The sequence below is a fragment of the Phascolarctos cinereus genome, unplaced genomic scaffold (assembly GCF_003287225.1).
Source record: "Phascolarctos cinereus isolate Bilbo 61053 unplaced genomic scaffold, phaCin_HiC Scaffold_726;HRSCAF=1367, whole genome shotgun sequence".
In the NCBI taxonomy this organism is placed as follows: domain Eukaryota; kingdom Metazoa; phylum Chordata; class Mammalia; order Diprotodontia; family Phascolarctidae; genus Phascolarctos; species Phascolarctos cinereus.
This window is the reverse complement of record NW_027556098.1, coordinates 177,128,437-177,149,682: the sequence shown is the minus strand read 5'-3', so window position 1 is coordinate 177,149,682 and position 21,246 is coordinate 177,128,437. Positions and strand designations below refer to the sequence as shown.

At 41.4% G+C, this 21,246-nt stretch overlaps 1 protein-coding gene and 1 long non-coding RNA gene across 2 annotated transcripts in view; one reads left to right on the top strand and one right to left on the bottom strand.

Annotated features, from left to right (window-relative positions):
- Nucleotides 1-1,668: 1,668 nt before the first annotated feature.
- Nucleotides 1,669-21,082, top strand: LOC110207245 (uncharacterized). The gene is made up of 3 exons (XR_002324096.2): nt 1,669-1,810; nt 1,943-2,055; nt 20,848-21,082. It is a non-coding gene; the product is annotated as an uncharacterized LOC110207245 (long non-coding RNA).
- Nucleotides 16,998-21,246, bottom strand: part of TECTA (tectorin alpha) — an 81,973-nt gene continuing 77,724 nt past the window's right edge. The window contains 4 exon segments of the mRNA XM_020984871.2: nt 16,998-17,778; nt 18,762-18,878; nt 19,244-19,331; nt 20,838-21,000. Of these exon segments, the coding sequence (XP_020840530.1) occupies nt 17,678-17,778; nt 18,762-18,878; nt 19,244-19,331; nt 20,838-21,000 (469 nt within the window). The 3' untranslated portion in view covers nt 16,998-17,677.

Here is a 21,246-nt window from a genome sequence, read left to right as displayed (position 1 = left end):
GCTCCCAGCCTAGCACGATACACCTTTCTGATCAATCATCCAGGTGGTCTTGGGCTGGAAATTTGTTTCACTCTGTCTTTTTGTGGGTTCTGCTGCTTCAGAATTTGTTTAGAGCCATTTTTTATGAGTATTTGGAGGGGTTTGGGGAGAGCTCAAGCAAGTCATTGCTTTCACTCTGCCATCTTGGCTCTGCCCCCAACAATTCCTTTTAAAATTAGAGTTGGCTGAGGGGATTTCTGTGGATCAACATCACTTTCTTCAGATAGATCCCATTTTTCTTCTTCATTGACCTGATTTTCCTTTGGTGACTCCAGAACTTCTCCTCTTTCTCCCAGGCTGACCCCCTGTAGCATTTTAGTTTATGGGATCCCACCTATCTGTCCTCTGAACCCTTGAGGATCTGCTCTTCCAAAGTCTAGGGTGCACATCAGCCTCTGTCTAGATTTCCCGTCTTTATTACAAGGTATGGCAAGGAGCTGGTCACCCTCTGCTGGAGTTCCCAACATTTCTGCCCCCACAACATCTTCTCTGTTAGTGAGACCCGGGATAGAATTTTCTCTTACTGGTCATTAGCTACTCTGTTTTGGGTAGAGAGGGAGAGTTACAGCAGCTGTCTGGATAATTTGAAACCCCTGCTTCCAATCATCATTATATCATCCCCTTGTGCTTTCCCCAAACCCCTTATCTAATTCCTCTTTCTGGCCAGGTGCTCCACAGTGTACTCCATGACAAAATCGCTTCTCTTTCGCCCTCCATTGACCTTCATCCAAATACTTTCTGTCATACTTTCTCTCCCTTTCTTTGGCTCCTGGATGTCCTCATGACTTCTTACTACAATGCAACCGTATCTATCCTATTTCTTTTGAATCAGACAAACCCACCCAGAACCAAAGTGCAGTCATGGATTTCATACCACCAAATCTGGTGACATCTACAAGGTCAAATCCTTCCCTCCCTATTTTTTTTTAACTTTTATTTTATCTTCATTTGCAAATCCTCTCCATCCCAGTTCCCCCTCCCTCACCCACTGAGAAACAAGAAAAGCAAAATCTGCCTAATTACTTTATATGTAACTCCCTTGCATTTATTCTCTTTATATTTATTCTGTACATATACGTGCTGTCTCTTCCTTTAGAATATAAATTCGCAGAGAGTGAGGATTGTTTCATCCTTTATATATATGTCCCTAGTGCCTAGTGCAGTTCTGGCTCTTAGTAGGCATTTAATAAATGCTTATTGATTGATTCTAATTGTCAGCTGGATATTCAAATCTCTAATTGTTTTTCGTAGATAAGTCTTTGACAGAATTTCTGAGATTGTCTATATTCACCAGACAAATACTGCTAGATTAATAGTCTTTTATGGAGAATTAGATGTGGCTTTTGCTTTGGAAAGTGGTCTCTATTCTATCTGCTGTATACTAATTACTAGCATGGTAGTAAAAAAAGACACTTTGAGATAAAAGTTTGCAATTAATTAGGGAAACTCCCAAGCGTTCATTCTGGAGGCTGATGGGGAACTATGTCTTAATTGTTAGAGCTCCTTAGTTAAGTTCAGAATTCCTGAGAATGAAGTCTGCCTCAGCTCCCCTTGGGGCCATTGGCCCAGTAGTATCCTGACTGCTTCGGTTTTTCTCATCTGTAAAATCAATGTTGTCTCTTCAGCCAGTGCTTTGCGCCAGCCTTCAGGTGTTCCACAAAAGTGTTTGTCAAGATTAACCTTTCTAAAGAGGGCTACACTCCTGAATGCCAGCTGAGAATCATTTTGGATCTTCTTCTGCATGCTGATTGCTTTGAGCAAAAAGAACCAAGTATGTTAATAATGGATTCTAAATGAGTGTGTTTACACAATATTTAGTAAGTGAAAACTCCTAATTTTCTTTTCAGCATTACTTCACTGGTTTCTTAAATAGCTTTTCATTTCTGTTTATTTTTTTCCCCAGACTGCTGGCTTGATAGTCTTTTCAAACAGTCCATCAGAACTCAGAAACTCAGACAAGCTTCTTTGGAGAAAGTTCCCATTGGAGATTTCCATAGGAAAGCTTTTACCGACCTGGTAAGTGGTCTTGTATTTTTAAGACATTAATAATTTTTCTGATTTGGTACCTCCCCAGGTAGCAGAGGGAAGGATTGATGAAAGAAAAAGCTGTACACCTCACCTGCCAGGGAAAATAGTATTAAGGAATGACAAATGAGTAAAACAGGCCTCAAAGTGCTAGTCAATGATAATTTATGGCATGCCCTCCCACTGATCTGGAGAAGTTATGTTTTTCCACACGAAGAAAATCAGAGTTATTCCCTTTGAATGATTTGAAATAATAATAAGTAAAGATACAGTTGGTTGCTTTTAAAAATCTTGTTCATTTGACACTTTCTCTGTTATTCAAGTCTTCTGCAAATCTGCAATACAATGCCAATTGATGGTCAGGATGATAATAGGTACTGTAAGATCCTGAAGTGTCTGTCTGCAACTAAGCAAACATTCAATTCAATTAAAAAAAACAACAGGAGGTAACTACTGTAGTGGAAAGACTGTTGTATTTGGAGCTTGAGCACCTGGGTTCAAATCCTGGCTTTTCCACTTAGGACTAGTAAGTCAAGTCAACAAACATTTATCAAATGCTTACTAAGTGCCAGGCATTGTGCTAAGCACTGGGAGTACAAATAAAGGCAAAAACAATTCCTTTCTTTAAGGAGCTCATATTCTAATGGAGTAGACAACATATAAATAATTAGGTACATACAAGAGATGGATGGATGGATGGATGGATGGATGGATGGATGGATGGATGGATGGATAGATGAATAGAATAGATGAGAGATAATCTCAGAAGGGTAGGCATTGGTAGTTGGGAGGTCTGGGAAAGGCTTCCTATAGAAGGTTGGCTTTAAGCTTAATCCTGAAGGGAGGTGAGGAAACTGAGTCAGAGTTGAGGGGGCTGTGCATTCCAGGGCAGTACGGTATAGACAGCCAGTAGGAAGGTGCAGATGGGAGTTGGAGAAACATGTTCTAGAACAGCGAGTAAGCTACTGAAGTTGGATCAGAGAGGGTGTGGAGGGGAGTTAAGGTATAAGAAGCCTGGAGAAGTAAGAAGGGACCAAGTTAAGGAGAACTTTAAATGTTAAAGGGAAGACATCATATTTGGTCTGGGAGATATTGAGGAGTCGTTGCAGGCCCTTGAACAGGGTACCTCCCATATCTGTCAGACATACATTTTAGAAAATCAGCTTGGCAGTGGCAGCTGAGTGGAGGATGGACTGAAATGAAGAGATAGTTGAGAGAGGCAGAGAGACCAGTTAGAAGGCTGTTGTGATAGTCTAAGCCAGAGATATCCCAGGTCAAGTCACCTATCTGTTTATCCTGGGCTTCAGTCTCCTCATCTAAAACACAAGGAGGTGGATTAGATGGCCTCCATGTTTCCTTCTGGCTCAGTCTATAATCCTTTTTATTAAGCACTTACCATATGCTAGTCCTAGGGAATGCAAAGATGAGAAATGGCAATCTTTGCCTTCAAGGGACTTATGTTCTAATAGGAGGGGTGTGATAAAAACAGGAGTAAGAACAAGGTATAGTGTGATAGAGGGGAAAATGAGATCCAGACAAAGTACTCTGGGAAAACTTTCTGCAGACATTTCCACCTGGATATCCCATTAACTCAAACTCAACACGTCCAAAACAGAATTCATTTTCTTTCCCCCTAAACACACTCCTTCTTCCCAATATCTCCAGTCACCCAGGTTCCCATACTCACTTATGCCTAATTCTACATTCTTTTTTTTTTTTTTTGCTTTTTGGTGAGGCAATCAGGGTTAAGTGACTTGCCCAGGGTCATACAGCTAGTAAATGTTAAGTGTCTGAGGTCAGATTTGAATTCAGGTTCTCCTGACTCCAAGGCTGGAGCTCTATCCACCACACCACCTCGCTGCCCCTCGTCATGCCTAATTCTTTCCTTTCCCTCCTCCCTTTTCCATAACAAATTGGTTGCCATGTCTATTCTGTTTCCATAACATCTCTTGCATTCACGTGGCCACTCACATTCAGGCTCTTACCTCCTGCCCATACTGTTGCAATAGGCTCCTTATTAGTCACCCTGCCTTCAGTCTCTCTGTGATCTATCCTCCTCCCAGCAGCAAAATTAATATCTCTAGAGCATACATCTGAAATGCCACTCCCAGCTTAATGAACTTGAGTAAGGAGTTCCCTATCGTCTGGATAAAGATCTAAACTCCTCAGCTGGCAGATAAAATCATTCACGTTCTGGTTCCAATCAGTTTTCTAGACTGTTTTCCCTGTTACCCCCCCCCCCCATAGTGCCCTATATTCCAACCAAACTGACCTACTTTCTGGTTCCAATCCGTAACGTTCCATCCTGTGCTTCCCTGATTTTGTACAGGTCTCCCCCGTGCTTGTGACGCTCTCCCTTCTCCCCTCTGCCTGTCGGCATCCTCAGCTGCCTTCCAGGTTCTGGTCAGACAGCACCTCCTCCTCAAGCTCTCTCCTGACCTTCCCCCTTGTTATCCCTTCCTCACCAGCTGCCTGTTTTGTTGGACCTCTGATTTCATCCAGGTAGGAAGCTCCTCCTGAGGATCTTCTCTGACTGGGAATCAGAATCCCTTTTCCTGTAATTTAGAGAGTTGCCTGAGGCACCAGGAGGTTAAACTACTCTCCCAGGTCACATTGTAAGAATTCAGCAAAAGAAGGCCTTGACTCCCAGGTGGTCCTGACTCCCAGGCGCTGGCTTCTCCATCCATCACTGCCCCAGGCTGCCTGTCCCGCTGCTTTAGGTTAACTTCACATATTATTTGTACATATCATTCCCCAGGATCGACTGGAGGCTCACTGGGGTCAAGGACTGCTTTTAATTTTGAGCTTGTGTTCCCTGCGTCTAGCACAGTGTTTGCCACAGAGCGGGCACTTTATTAAAATGAGCTTCACTGGAGGAAGTTTTCACGGAAGTAGCATCTGAGTTAAATTTTGAAGGAAGAAGAGAATTTCAACCATAAAAATTAAAGTAGGTTGAGTAGGGTATTTTTGTGTTAAGTATTTTTTTTAATACTTCCATTTTTTGAAAACTAGTGATCCCTAGGATAACTCTCTATGAATGGAATACTTGATTAGCCAGAGTTTCCCCAATTCACCTACTGGGTGCCATAAGAGTCCATTGTCTGAGTTGGCTATTTTTCAGGAAAGAACCTTTACAAAGGTTCTTTAATTGCTATCCCTATCGATTACTTGATTGAAAGCCTGCCTGGTACCAGCTGCTTCCTTCTGGAGTTGCTCCACCATCCCCACCACGCTGGCAGGAGGCACAGGGTGGAAGGGCTGGTTTGTTGAGTGCTTACAGAGAGAGGCAGGAAAACCAACAGGAGGGCTGCATTTGCAAATGGGGCCTTTGGGACCGTAAAGATCCTTGGGAAGGCACTAAGGCCTAGTGAATGAGGGTCTACAGAGAAATGCTTTTGTGGCTGGTTCCATATCATGTCCCTGTGATGGTCGTGGGCTGCTGCCGCCTTTGGAACCTGCATCTGCCTGCCAGGTTTGCATCTCAAGAGGCACATCTCCTGCCTCTGCACTGGGAGAACGCAGCCCTGTGCGTGCTCCTTTTAAAATTAGTTTTTAAGAAAAGTTTGATTCATTTCATTGATTCCTCCGGGAACAAAAAAGGAAAAAAAAAACCAAACAGATTTTCAGGATATGAATCTTTTTTTTCTTTTTTTTTGCCTCAGAAGGCTTTGTTAGTCGGCAGCGTTTGCCAAGTGCTCCATTCCACGGGCTTTAGTGAAAGTCAGGGGCCCCGTTTTTCTTCTGGGTCAGTTTGTAGGGGCCATATTTCTTTCATATGAAATTTGGAATCTCAGGATTTGGGTGTTATCTTCACAGAAGCAGATAAACCGGCAAAGGAAGACATGGAGGGTCTTTTGGAGCAGGAAGCCCTAATGATTGTAGATGGATGAATTTTGTGCAGCATATTTTGGGGCATGCCATTGCCTCTTAGGGGGAAAATAAAGTGAACTTCACCAAACAAACCTCACTTTGGAGAAGGAAAGCAGTGAGCAGCCTTGTCTGCTGTAAGTTTCAAGCTTCACCTGAAAAAGACTGCTCTGTTTCTGCTTACTGAGGCCTCTTATTTGTCCAGTGTTCATGCCCATGGCCAAAAAAAATAGAATTAACACTTAGCTGCCAGTGATTAAAACTTGTGGAAAGTACAGAAGGGCAAATGTTCCTGTCTGGAAGTTGCTAGACAGGCTACATAGGAATTATTTCTACCTTTGGGGTTGGACTTTAATATTTAATCTATTGAGTGTTAAAGATGATCAGACCGGTTTGGGGGGTTTTTTTGGTCTTTTTTTTAAGGCAATTGGGGTTAAGTGACTCACCCAGGGTCACACAGCTAGTAAGCGTCAAAGTGTTTAGTCTGAGGCTGGATTTGAACTCAGGTCCTCCTGACTCCAGGGCTGGTGCTCTATCCACTAGGTGTCCCTGAAGTAATTTTTTTTGAAGTGGCACTAAACTAGAAGCTGGGGATGAGGTTGGGGCTGGGAGATGGGATCAGGGAAGGCCTAACAGAGAAGATGGCACTTTACAGACTGTAACCTCACTAAAGGAAGTTCTTCAACTAAATTAACAAATTTAAAAAAATCTGATGGTGTCAGATATAGCCTTTGTTATTTCTACTCTGTTTTAGTTTGGTTTCCACAAGGAATTCCATCAGGAGCGTCAAGCTCTTTCCCTCTGCATCTTCTTCTTGTCACACTTTGTTCCTGATTCCAGGTGACTTAAACTGACTAGTTCCCGAATGATTGAATCATCACCTCCCTCTCTCAAGTGGTGGGTGCTGGGGGGGGGGAGCCAAGATGGCGGAGTAAAGGCAGTGACTTGTTTGAGCTTTCCCCCCAAAACCCTTCAAGTGATGTGCTGGAGCCAGCTCACACAGGTTGGGGAGATGGATCGTTGGATTTTCAGTGTGAGCGTTTACACTTTGGAAATCAGAGAATGCTACAAAGTTAGGGTTTAGATTTATTGTTTTGTTGATTGTCTAGATGAGAGATGTCAAATCTGTGGTCTTCTGGCCCCAAGCAGCCCTCAAAACTTCCCAGTGGGGCCAGAACAAGATTAAACTGTAGTTGGGAAAAATCTAACAAAATAAATAAAAATATAATACAATATAGTTAATGTTAATTTGTGATTTTCTAAGTCAGTATGCAGCTTGCAGGTATCCATTTCTATTTGAGTTTGATACCATTTACCTAGACTTAAGAAAGCGTTGGGGAAAATGATAACAATGGAGATTAAACTTAAAAGTATGTTGTGAAAACAGTTTTTTCCTTGGAGAGCTGGTTGTTAAACATTTAGCAGCACACCCCTGTTCTTACTGCTCTTTCCAACATCCCTTAATAAATGTTTGATCTGCAGCTTTGTCGTTTTAACAGACTCCTTGGGAACTTCAAAAGAAGTGTATTTCCTTTTTACTTTCAATAAACATCTTCCTTACTCCTTCTCTTACCTCATCTATAGAGGTTGCCAGGAAAAGACTCTTGACTCAACAGCCTTCCAGCTTTCTCCCCTTTCCTAACTCCTTCGTTCTTCCCTCTTCTGTCTATCTAGTGGTAGGGGCAAGACACAGAAACAATAGGAATGGGCTGGGAGAGTGGTTAATGTGAGGATTGCTTTGGTAAGCTTCTGTCTTTAATGATCTTTGTGCCAGCCTCGTAGGCTGGCTGCAGGTGGGGGCTGGAGAGGAGCCCTGAGCCCAAGTGAATGTGACTGGGAAAGCCTGACCTCTAAAAGAGTTGGAACCAGGCTTTTTTCATTCTTCTAGCTCATTATTCATCTCACACACACACACACACACACACACACACACACACACACACACTGCAGAGCAGGACGCTGGATAAAATGTCTAAACATAGTTTAGGGATGTTTCGTTTCTAGGTTCTCTTCTAAAAGGAATCAATAGAGTCTCTTCTGGAAAGTTACTCAGTATACAAAGTAGTAGACATCAGGTATAGGACAGCTATTTTTTTCTTCCACCACAAAAGAAATACTTAAAATATAAAATACATAAAGTGTATGTTGACAAAATACTCAGAACATGAAGCAGTAATCCCATCATTCATATTATACTTTTCCAGAAGCTTATAGTCTTGATGAAGAGATATTTTACTACCTGCACTTCCCTGTTCTGTTTGCATAGCTCACAATTCCAAATCTCTTGTTGAGATATACCCGCGTTTAAGCTTTTTCAGTCTTTTCATGTGTAGTATCCTCCTGGGAGTTATCTTTTTCTTCAAAAAGTTGTTGCAGACCCTCAGAGAAACAGAGGATAAACAAGTACAGTATGGTGTTACATAGATGCATATGAATATATGGTTTATATATGAGTATGATTATAGATATTTAAATATGTGTATGTATATGTAAGTGTATGTATACAGGTGTATATGTATATATGTGTGTATATGTATGGGTATATATGTATGTATGTGTGTATATATATGTGTGTGTGTATGTATGTATATATGTATATAGATATGTATGAGAGTATATATATGTATAGGAATGTATATGTATGTGTGTGTGTGTGTGTGTGTGTGTGTGTGTGTGTATATCCATGTTTAGTTGTAGCCTTCTTGGAGGAGAAAGGGGGAAAAAAAAAAGAACAAAGTAAAAAGTGTGCAGCAGAGAACAAAAGAAAACTTACAAGGGGGCAAAGAATAGATGGACAGCTTTGAATACAATGTGTAGTATTCGTTATGTAGGCTTTCTTGAAATGGAAATTTATTGCTGTGGGTTTTGAATCTCTTACATTATGCTGTGCACATGGCAATGCTTTTTTTTTCCCTTTTCTTATTATGTATTTAAGTTTATATGTTTGTTCTTATTATCTTATTGTATATTTAAGTTTTAGTATAAAGTTTAAAATAAATTAATTTTAAAAAGTTGTTGCTAAGATCACCTCCTGCCGGGCAACCAGCCCCCATGCCCAGGAACTCCTGACCTCAATATTTCAGTACCACTGTTTGCTCATTTGTCCTCATGGAAGGAAAGACAAAGCAGAAGAGGCAACTAGGAGGCTAAAATCTAGTTTCAGTCTCACCTAAGGCAAGAAAAACCCATTCTTGTTGCCATGTGCTAACAGTTACTATTGTTGGGGTGGCAGAGAGGAGAGAGATACCCTCTCCCCAGGAGTAGAAATTTAAGGGAGGATCCTAACAGGGAGGAGGGATACCAAGAGTCACTCTTTGGGCATCCCCTCCTGGCTCAGTGGCCAATCCTCTTCAACACGGCCTCCCCAGCCTTCGCACCCCCTTTATGGTGACAGGGGAACCAATGAAGCATTACTATGTCATCCTAAAATCTAAGTCCTTCAGGAGGGTGGCTCCCACAAACCCAGGCTGCCAGATCAGGGGTCCCTTGTGGGTCCCTGCTACATTGGAAACGAAGACAGACCTAGGAGCAGCCCCTACAAGGAGCAAGAGGACCTAGAGGTGATGGAGTTCCAGTTCTGGTTTTGATCGGTGACTTTTACAGTCGCATTTACAAGGTTATGTAAAAAAGAATCATGGTTTTCATAAAAAGACAGGAGCATCCAAGGAGATGCCTTTTTAAAGCTTTTGTTAGTTGTGTTCAAAGACATACTTGTAATTTTTGCAAAGTTGCGGATTCATCACCTGAACAAAACATTGGAAAATTCCGCTTAAAAGTAGGGTGAGGAAAATAAGGATGAGTGAGTGCTGAGTGTGGGGTAATGGGATGAGCCCTGGATTTGGAGCCAGCGGTATTGCGTTCAAATCTCAGCTCTGCCACATACGAGGGGATTAGAGCAGATGATCTCTACATTCCCTTACAATTTTAAATCCTACGCTCCCCAGTGTCCTATTTTGGATGAGGGAGAAGTTATTCTGTGACATGTCAGAAAAAACAATTTCTATGACATGTGTGCGTGGTGACTCCTCAGTCAAGAAAGTCATCTTGTGTCATATCAGGTACAAACAATGATTTCTAGACTGTTCACAGTAATGCAGAGTTGGTTAAGTATATTCTAACTACCTGTGATTCAGGGCAATTTGCCTACACCGTGTGAGTGCTTAAACTAGTCCCAGGGTTTTGCAATATATTCAGTGGGTTTTCCCTTCCTTGGTCTGGGCAGTAGGAGTGGAAGCTCGTGACTTAGCAGGCAATGCTTTCCCTCCCTTTCTCCCCAGGCTTAGTTATAGGTAGCCATTTAAGATTATTTAATGGTAGTTATTTTCTTATGAAAATTAACCTGGTCCAAAAGTTCCTCCAGGAAAAAAGCCGAGGAATATTATAGCCTGAAAGTGTTGTGTATATATGTGTATATGTTATTTCTTCAAAAATATTTATAATGGCAATTTGTTATTGCAAAAAACTAGTTACCTAAATGTCCAACAGTAGAATGGATAAACAAATTGTGGCACATTAATGTAATAGAATATTATAATGTAATTAAGGTGGGTGAGTATGAGGAATATAAGGAAATATGAAAGGGAAAACTATTAAATAATGCAGAGTGAAAAACAGTAGAGCCAGAACAGAATACACACTGTGATTATTTAAAGGGAAAAAAATGGATGAGAATGAATAGACAGAGATCCTGCTGGTAATGGAGAAGGGGTAAAATAATACTGTTATGACATTTGATGGGATGAATTGTATTTGATTGTAAACAGTTGCAAAGTAATATTAATTTATTATATTTCTGTTCAGTATCATTTATAAGAAATCATTTTTTACAAACAGAAAATGTTAAGGGAGAGGAGACTTGCTGTTGGATACAGTCTATGTTATGGCAGCAGAACTCCCAAAGACTGTCCCCCCCCACCCCAATTTCCGTTCATCTTGAATGAATATGCAGAATACGCCTACTCTTCTTCTAACTTGGGTCTTCAAAATCAGCGCTTTGAGTTTGGGGTTCTTTTAGGGTAGAAATTATTCAGAGCTCTCCACTGCTCTTCCCACTCAATGCCTTGAATGTTCTGATATGACACGGAGAAGCTTTTATATTACATATTAAATCGCTTTCTCCGTGTCAAATTAGTTTGCTAAATTGCTTTCTGCATGTTTCTCCTCAATAGCGTGGAACCCCTCCTCTTCTGCATGGATGCAGATATTCCCAGTAGCATTTTGCTGTCAGGAAATATGACATAAGGAAAGTGTGATTGAATATACAGTCAGTAACCCTCTGATTTGAATGTTCCAGGTAATGTAAATGACATCGAAGGAACAGGCAGGACCGTGGCGTTAGGGATGTGTTTAGCAACTAAATTTAGAGAAATTCGGGAAGGGGAATAACTGGGAACAACAAGGATGATGCTGCCTTTTGGTTTTAATAATAGGCAATATTTTTAGAGTGCTTTATGGTTTGCCAACAGCTTTAGACATACTGCCTCTTCTGATTCTCATACTAACCTGGGAAAGTAGGCACTATGGATATTTTTACACCCCCTCCCCCACAGATGAGGAAAATGAGACTTCAAGAGGTATCCATTGTCTGATTGCTAGTGTTAGAAGTCCTGATTTAATTCAGTAGCAATTCTCTGTCACTGAAGGCTTTACATCAAGAAATAAGCCCTATCCTAATAATTTCTTGTTTCAAGGCAAGAATTATAGACTATTTAAAGTAAATAAGATATCTTGTCTATATTTGTAAAAGATATTTTAGACTCCTTTTACTTATTTATTTCTGACCCAAACTTGTGATTTCATCAGTGTGGGGGAATTCTGGCTACCCAGGCAAGTAGGCAAAAACTCAGTAACTTAGTGTTTAAAAATTGCAATGGACGTTGAGATGTTATTTGTGAGTCATTTGACTCACTCATGGTCCCGCAGCCTATATGATGGTTCAGAGGCAGGATCTGAACCCAGGTCTTCCTGGCCTCCCGACGCAGCCCTCAACAAGCTATGCCGTATTGCCTTTTCATTACAGCTTGGTAAACTAGGGTAAATAGGTGAGCCTGTCTTTTTGTTTAGCAAAGCAATCTCAGGGTCACAATTTTTTTTTTTTGCTCCAAATAGCAGACCACAGCCATACCTATGTATTGTTTCAAGGGAATTCTTAATAATGATCACTTAAAAAAAGAGCTGAAAAAAAAAAGATATCCCTAGGGGTGGGTTTGTAGATTTTGGTAGGGAATAATTTGTACCATACATGATAAAAATTTGAATACTTCTCTTTTAATTTCTCTGTCAAAAAGCAGCATGATTCAGGGTTGAACATTGTTAAATGCAGGTTGTAAAGCATTTGATATGAAAGGTGTGCTATTAGCATAAGGTATTATTATTTCATCTAATAGGAGAAAAAAAAAGTCATAGCTCCCAAACCATTTTGCAATCTTTGTTTTGTGCTTAGAGGCTAAAACCCTCACTAACATGGAGTGCATTAGATGATGTGGTCCTATAGGAAAACATAGAGCCCAAACTCTCAAATATTTTTGAACTGAAATTCATCAAGCAACAGAGAGTCTTTGGGGGTTTTCTTCCTGCCTGTGTTCCTGTATGATGACGAGAGGATCCTAAATGATGGCCATATTTCAGGAGCTGAATTACACTCTCTCAAGCAGAGATTTCTAATAGTCAGAACAGAGTAATTCTAGCAGTGCCTTAGGAGCACAGAAAGCATTTTACATTGTTTTGAAAAAGGGCCACTAAATATTGCATGTAGTTTTCTCCATCAGATTGTTTATTTCTCAGCATTTTAAAAAGATACTTAATTTTTCTCAGCAGCTATTTTTGTCAATACACTGAGGAAAGAGATTTTTAAGGGCAAAATTTGCATGGGGTACGCCAAGAGCTGGTATTTTCCTGGAAGGCTGCTCACTACTTGCATAAAAATAAATCTCGCATTGCTCTCCAGAAAATGTCCTTGGCATTTGGTGTACGCTCTAAGCAGCATCCCGCATCTAAGATTTCGGAGAAAGAAAAAAAAAAAAAGATCCTGGTCTCATTTGTTTGTTTCAATGCATACTTTGATTTCCCTGGGAAACAGAAATAGGGCACTAGAGGGTGCTGTCTGATTTGCTTTTTAACTTGGTAATGCATCCGACTATTGCAAATATCAGTGGGTTCTTTTAACCTCAACCAAATGGGAATAAAAATAGGGTGTGAGGACCTTACTATTCCCCCTCCCCGCCCCCACTCCAGGTTCAGAATGGGGTAGGTGTTTAAAAAATTCTGAATTATTAAAGAAGTCGTTTTCTATTACTATGGGCTTTCATGATTGTCATCTTGTAATAATTTTTAAATTCCTTTGACTGGAAGAAAATTTATTGGATTCCAAGCTTTCCCAAAATGTCAAATGATTCTTAAAGTAGCTGGGAAATTAAGCAATGTAAAACAATTAGTGCTCTTGAGTTTTCCTATTAGCATTTTCCAACACTATGACTGCAGCTCTCCCCATCACTGAGCTAAGAAACAAGGATAGATAGAATTCCTTCTTGGAAGAAAGACTTGGCCTGGAGGGACTGACTGCTTCCTTTGCTGAGACACAGATCAAGAGTTGATGAGGCTTCCCATTAGATTCCTCTTTTAATATCTGTGACACTGATATCACTTCTTTTCTTGCTTACAGATCATGCTCTAACATGGTTTGGTGTCTTTTTCAAAGGCATTTCCACAAGATGACTGGAAAAGATAGCTTATTATTCCCATATATTAGAAGAGGAAATAGAGGTGTAGATATAGCAAATGATTTATGGTCTGAATAATGAGTCTGTAGAAGAACTAGGAATAGCTCCACAGGTCTCTTGACTTCTATTCGTCTTGAGAGTGGAAGAAGCCTACAGAACTATCCTTATTGTAGGTTGGAGTAATTAACTAAAATTATTCAAGGATCTGACCCATCCAAGTTAAATATAAAGTGAAGAAAATGTGATGAGAACATTTCAAGCTACTAAGGATAATAAGCTGAGGTGAAAAGACTGGGGTTAGGGATGGGGATGGGGTGGAGTGGATCCTGGCAGTCTAATAATCATTTTAAATAAGAAGACTAGTAAGATCACAGCATTGCAGATCTTGAACTAGAAGGGACCCTATAGACCATCTAGTCTAATCCCCTTCTTTTACTGATGAAGAAACTGAGGCCCAGAGAAGTTAAGTGACTGGCCTGAGGTAACATAAGTATTAAATAGGTTAAGATGCTGCCTGGCTCCAGCACTGGATCTGGACTTATATTTTGTGAATGAGGAACTCCTACCAAAGCAGATCTCCAACCCTTATATAAGTGACTCTGAGAAAGCCTCTTGGCTCTCTCTCCTGGGGCACTAAAAGGGTGAGTGATCTGCCCGAGGTCTCAAAGTAATCATGTCCTGGAGGGGACACTTGGAATCCACTTTCTGCCTTCTCTCTAGTTTGCCAAGCTGCAAACTAGAACGGTGTTAGAAAATTAACAGTCATTGAAGGAAGGCACCTTTGGAGCTGGTTCATTGACGTGCTTGTGTGATAATTCTTTAGTTTCTGAAACCTGCATTAACAGAAATGAAACATTAGGTTTTTTTTACCATCCATTTAGTGTGAGATACAGAGTGGCTGTAGTTCACATACACCTATACCCACCCTCCCCCCAAAAAAACAGGTCGTAGGGTCATAGATCTAGAGTTGGAAGAGACCTCAGGGGTCATCTCATACCAACCCTCATCATTTTACAGATTAGAGAACAGTGCCAGTGAGTTTAAGTAACTTACCCAATGTCACATAAATAGTAAGTGGCAGAGGTCCTTTGTCTCTAAATCTGTCATTTTTCCACAGTACCTAACCACACAGGAGCTTTTTCCTTCAAGATCAGGAAGGAGTGTGTGCTGTCTCCCACCTAAAAATATATTCCTCATCTGATATAAGATTGTTTCTGCAACTCCCAGCATATACCTATGAGATTTTCAATGTCCAAGTAAAAAGTAGGAGTCTTTTTTCTCTCATTTTCTGGTTCACTACCTTTGTAGTGGCATTGGCAAAGCCCTCTGCCTAAACAAGACAGTTAAAAAAAACCCCAAAACATTAAATGGGTTAGAACCCAGGGAGAGAGATAGCTGCTCACTACAGTCCCACAACATAGATTTTCAGCTCAACATGTTCTTTGAGCTGTGAGACTGGTGATTTTCACATGTGGGAGAGGCCCTATTGGTCACACCTACCCCCAACTTAGCAGTGCTTAACTTCTCAGCACTCCTAGCTACACATAAAAGCACCAAGAAGCTTAAAGGCAGAAGATATAACTTCAAAGCTTTCCTTGGGGCTAGTTTGACTTGTCTTTAACCTTGAAAGGAGAGGCCCTGCATGGATGCAGTGAAGAGAGTCCACATGTAGCTGCCAGCCACAGCAAATGTGTACAAATGCTATTTATCGAGGGAAAAGACTGGTCAATTGTACCTCATAATATAGCCCATCAATGGAAGATTAATGCTGCATGAGGATCTGCAAATAGTGATGTAGCCAAATTTAGAATTGCAGCATCTCAGAGTTGGAGGGGACCTAGAGGCTGCTGAGTCCAACCTCTACATGACTTAGAATCCCCGTTGCATCATTACCTGACGGGTTCTTACTCATCTTTCACTGAAAGAGCTCAGGTGACAGTGGGTGTAGGGGTGGAGGAGAGTCCAGTGCTCTCTGAGGCCCTCCATCCCACTCTGGGGTAGCTCTGAGTATAAGGAAGTTTTTCCTGATGTCTGTACTAAATTGACCTCTTTACAACTTCCATCATTGTTCTGAGTTCTGCCCTTTAGGGCTAAGCAAAATACAAAGGCTTCAGATGTCAACCAGAGGAAAGGCAAGAGGGAGTTCTAGGAGTATCTTGAGCTGGGGAGTAACTGCAAAGCTGAATCATTTCCTGGCCTACATTAAAAAGTATGTGAACACTCTGATCAGCCATCACCTGTCTTTTCTGCTGATACTTTCCTTTTCTCATGAAATGTATTTTGCTGACTTATTTGTGTATATGCTTATTGTCCTGTCTCCATCCTTACTAGAATGGAAGTTCCTTAAGGTCAGGGAATGTTTCTTCTTTGGATTGAAGAGTGCCTTTGTACATAGTAGGTACTTAGCAAATGCTTAGGAAATGCAGAAATAAATGAAATACTAGAGTAGGCCTGGCTTCTCTCTTTTTGCTGAGGGCGCCACCATCCGTCTTTGAGTATCCTTGACTCTTCCCTTACTCCATTTCCAATCAGTCTCCAAGTCTTGTCAACTCTAGCCTATTGATGATGACCCTTATGCCATTCCTCTTCCCTCCTCTGCACACATGTGTTCCCCACCCTTGCCCAGGCTCTCTTGCCTAGACTATTAAAATGGCCTGGTTGGCTTTGTTGCCTGTAGTCACTCTCCTTTCCAATCTATCATACCCTGTCAAAGTGACTTATAAAATCAGTCAGTGATAAATATTTATTAAGCACCTACTATGTGCCAGGCATGGTGCTAAGTGCTGGTTTGTCACTCCCCAGCTCAAGAAGCTTCAGAGACTCCTTATTGCCTCTCTACAATAAAATATAAAAGTCTCTGTTTGGCAATATAAGCCCTTCACAATTTGGCTCCAGCCTACCTTTCTGGGCTCATTATACTTATCTCTCCACATTCTCTGCTGCTGAATGTGGCAGTCTATCTCCCATCTCCCATCCTGGGGTCATGCACAGTCTGTCCCCAAAGCCTGGAATGTTCTCTATCCTTTTCTCTGTCTCCTAGCTCCTTTCAAGGCTCAGCTCAAATGCTGCCGCCTACATGAGGCCTGCCCTGATGCCCCTGGATGTTAATGCCCTCGACCACTCCAAATTCCTTAACATTTCTCTGTGTGTGTGTGTGTGTGTGTGTGTGTGTGTGTGTAGTATCTTCTTAACTGTGTCTAGGCTGTTTTCCTGCTATAGTTCCTTGAGGGCAGGGTTTGTCCTGCATTTGCTGTGGTTTTTACTGCCCTGGCACATGGGAAGTACTTAATGCTACTGAAGGGAATGAATGCAAATCAGCGAGTAACAAAAAGTCCAGCCACCAAGAAGTGAGAATACTTGAACACAAAAGTTTATTGAAGCATAAAACACATTAAATTATTTGGTTGCTTTGTAAAAGAGGACAGAGTGGGTTTGGGGTGGTGGAGGAGGAATCCCCAGGTCTGCAAAAGATAAACCCAGTGGTCAAAGCTGCCCTGGCAAGGGGAAGAGAGGAGCTTGAGAGAAGGTGAACGTGACCTTCCCTTGATGGTGCACAGATGGACCACTTCCAAACACCTTACAGATTTTTTAGAGCCACACAAACTCTCCAGCTATTTCCTCCTGACTTTGTCTTAATCACTCTCATCATATAACTGATCTGGATGATTACATGGGTTTCTGCCCTTCTCGAAATAATAGCACTATTTTCATTCACTTCTTTCATTTCCCCTCTCCCCAACTCCCAATGCTTCTTGTTGGGGGGGAGCCAAAGTTTTTGGAGATGGCCAAGTTAAAATTTCAGGCAAGATGGATGAGTTCCACGCTTAGCTTTTAGTAGCACCAAGGTGTGCACGGTCATCCAAATAGCCTGGAATTTCCCTGGCTTCAGACAGTCCATTTTGCTCCGTTTTCAGCCTTGAAGGGCTGAATACTTCTGGATGGGTTTTGACTTAGGGGCACACACTTTTAATCCTACAAAGAGTTGAAGTAAGTAAATTACAGTACTTTAAATAGAAACCTTGAGTTTATTATGAGGTTGTGCCTGATTTATACACCAAATGCCATAGTGAAATCTGGGTCAGGATGAGGAGGGCCATCCAAACTTGGAGTTCAATGGAAGAATTAGAGGCTGTGAAGAGAGAGAGAATCATTAGCATAAAACACAGTATCAGGATGGAGAAAACTGTCTGGAGGGGACCCTATGGTGCAGGAGCTGCTATCTGCCAAATGTTGGAAAACTTCATAGCAGGAGCCACCCTTCTCATCCAGTTGGTCCTAAGCAAGGCAGGGAAGACTCGGAGCCACCCTGATGTTAAGGACCATCTCCCTGGCAGTCCTGATCAGGTCGTGTGATGCCTAGGGAGTCTCTGTGGCTTTCTGGAGTTTGACCAGGGTAGCAGTTTGTTAGAGCAAGTTGTCCCCATCCTATTCTCACTCCTGGGGCACCTGGTCCAGTTTATTGGCATAGGCATGAAGGTTTTGGTCATCGGGCTTTGCCTCTCAGCATCTGGCATGTAAGTTTCCCCAAAGAGATTGTAACACTTATTATAAAGCCTCACCCCCAAGTGTTAGAGCTTACTACCCTACTCCCATTCTCTTGTATTTAAGTTGTGTGTATATGTGTGTGTGTGTGTGTGTGTGTGTGTGTGTGTGTGTGTGTGTCTGTATTTGTATTTACATCTGTGGGTACCTGTTGCTTTCTACTCCTTGATCCTGTAGAATATAAGCTCATTGAAGGCACTGGACATTTCCCTGTTGTCTTTCTATTCTCAGTGCCTAGCTCAGTACTCGGCACATACTAGGAACTTCAGAAAAAAATTGAACTGAATCACCTCCATCTTATAGAAAATAAATGGGGATCCAGAGTCAGAAATGGGCCTGAGAAAAACTCAACAGTCTCCATATTCCCCCTATCACCTTTGGGACAGTTAAGTGCATAGTTATGTTACTGATTTGGTTGGACTTTAAATAGTTACTTTTAGCAAGGATAAAATCACTTATTTAACTTTTTACTCCTCTCCCTAAAGCTATTGCCAGAAAGATCAATGGGTTGACTCCTTTTGGGTAAAAGGCAGCCTGCAAAGGATCCTGTGAGTTAGGGTTAGGAGGCACCTCTGCAGCTCTTGCCATCTTCCTGCAGGGTCCCCGTTACACAGCTGCATAGAGGTCCATCCACTCTGCTTGTGCAAATCTGCTCACAGCCGCCATTGTCTTCACACCAGTCTAGCCCTAAAAGGAATGCATATCAACAGCCAATAAGGCAAACTGCACACAAAGAATTACATTTGGGACTTAAACTTAATGATTTAAAAGGAGGAGATGGAAAAGAAATAGCAAGTCCTTTTGTGATTGAAAACAATACAACAAAAGTAGTTATTTGAGGGGAAGTTATCAACTCTTCTGAGAATGATGCCCCCAACACACACACACACACACACACACACACACACACACACACACACACGCACATGCAATATTAGGAAAACATTCATTGGCCAGATTCATAACATATCAATAGCACACACCCCAAGGTTAACTTAGGTCTTCGAAGTATGTTGCTTTAATAATTAATGGTAGTTGGGGAACGTACATACTTTTTCTCCTAATAGGTCCCACTGAAATGATCTGTTCTTTGGGTTCTTTTGTGTAATCTGTGGCAATCCTGGAATTCTGTGGGCAGTTCTGAAAGACAAAATGCCAGGGGGCCCATCTCATCATTTCAAGCTGATCATTTATTCTTTCCCACATCCCTACCCTCAAAAGAGTCGATGGCTTCAGCCTCAAGTGTGACTGCTGCTTAGATTAATTAAAACCAATGCATTCTTGATCATCGAGCCCACTGGGGGCATGAATGCTCTGTGTTGAACAGAATTAGAGATATTTTCTGCACCAGAGTCAGATTATAAAGGACTGCCTGTCCAGTGATGAGGGATGGTTTGTCTCATTAGACGCTAACGTATGCAGGACTGGAGGGAAGTGTAGTTCCCATCATCAGTCCCTTCTTAGAGTTCAGATGCGTGATGAGCATGATGATGAAGCATAGAAGGTGAGGTACCAGGTGAAAATTCTGTCCAACCTAACAAGCATGGTGGTGAGGTAACTACCTGGCATAGGAGAGAAAAATGCCTCCAAGTGTACTACCCCAAGGTACAAGATGAGTATGTGGTGTGCTAAAGGATGCCGAAGAGACTTTAGCCTGATGGTTCCATAGCTTGTTAGAATTCAGAGAGATGTGAGAGATTGTCATAATTATCATCATAGCTAGCATTTACATTGTGCTTTAAGGTTTGGGAGGTGTTTTATGTATTTTATCTCATTATGATATTTTATCACGATAACCCTGGGAGGAAGGTGCTATTATTTTATAGATGAGGAAATTGAGTCTAAGAGATAATAAGTGACTTGCCCAGATCACACAAATATCGGAGGCAAGATTTGAATTCAGATCATTAAGCCCAGCACCTTATCTAGTGTGTCACCTAGCTGCTTAATTGAGATATTCTAATTCCCTCATTTTATAGATGAGGAAACTGAGTCCCAGGGAGGTTCAGTGACTTGGAGAGAGAGAGAGAGCTGGACTTGGAATCAGTGGAAACCTGGTTTCATATTTTGCCTCTGATATCAGCTATGTAACCAAGGTCAAGCCACTTAATTTTCCTGAGTTTCATTTTCCTCATCTGTAAAATGGGATAATGGGATACTTATTAGCATCTGCTTCACAAGGCTGTTGGGAGGGTAAGCTGTGGTATAGATGTCAGCTGTTATTGCCCAGGGCCTTGCACACAGTAGAAATTAAGTAATGTAATAAGCAATGTAAGTAAGAAAAGTGAGAAATGCTTTCGAATTGAACTGAATTGTCCAAAATCTGGTAGACAGTATCAAGAGTTCAGGCTTAGGCCAGGGTAGTGCTTGGAACATAACTCCTGGCTTAGATCAAGAATGGCAGCTCAGCTTGTAATAGTATGTCCTCATATAACTTTGGTGTTGAGACAGTAAAAACAAGCCTTTCCCATTGATGCTGACTCCTCACTTCCCAAAGGTGTGGAGAGGATTCTCAATGCAGCCTTTGCCAAGTGCCACAGAGAGCTCTGTAGACCACATGTTCTTGGCCCTCACATCCCACCATCTGGGAAAAGCTTGGCAGGGAGAGAGAAGATGAAGAATTTCATTTCTCTGTCGCTCACTTACAATTTTGCAGGAATATTTTTCTGAATCACAGAGTGACACTGCACAGTGAAGGTGAACTTCATCGTAGTCCCCGATGAACTTGAAGACCGTGACGTGGAAGCGACAGGTGAGAGACACACCATTTTCCTCAATGCCAATGGTGTTATCTTTCATATTCTGACACCTGCTCAGACAGAAAAGTGCTATCTTTGCTTCTGGCACATGTTTTCTCCTCTGATACTTTATTCCTTCCACATTCACTTTAAAATTGCATCCCTTCCAATAAACTACCAGGAATGACCTTGTAAAAAAATGCCTTCGTAACTGTACCAATCCTTTCTAGACTGTTACGGTTTGGGAATCATCCTCTGTGTTACATATTATCATAGATATGTTTTTAAAGCACCAAGGACACATTATTAATTAGTAC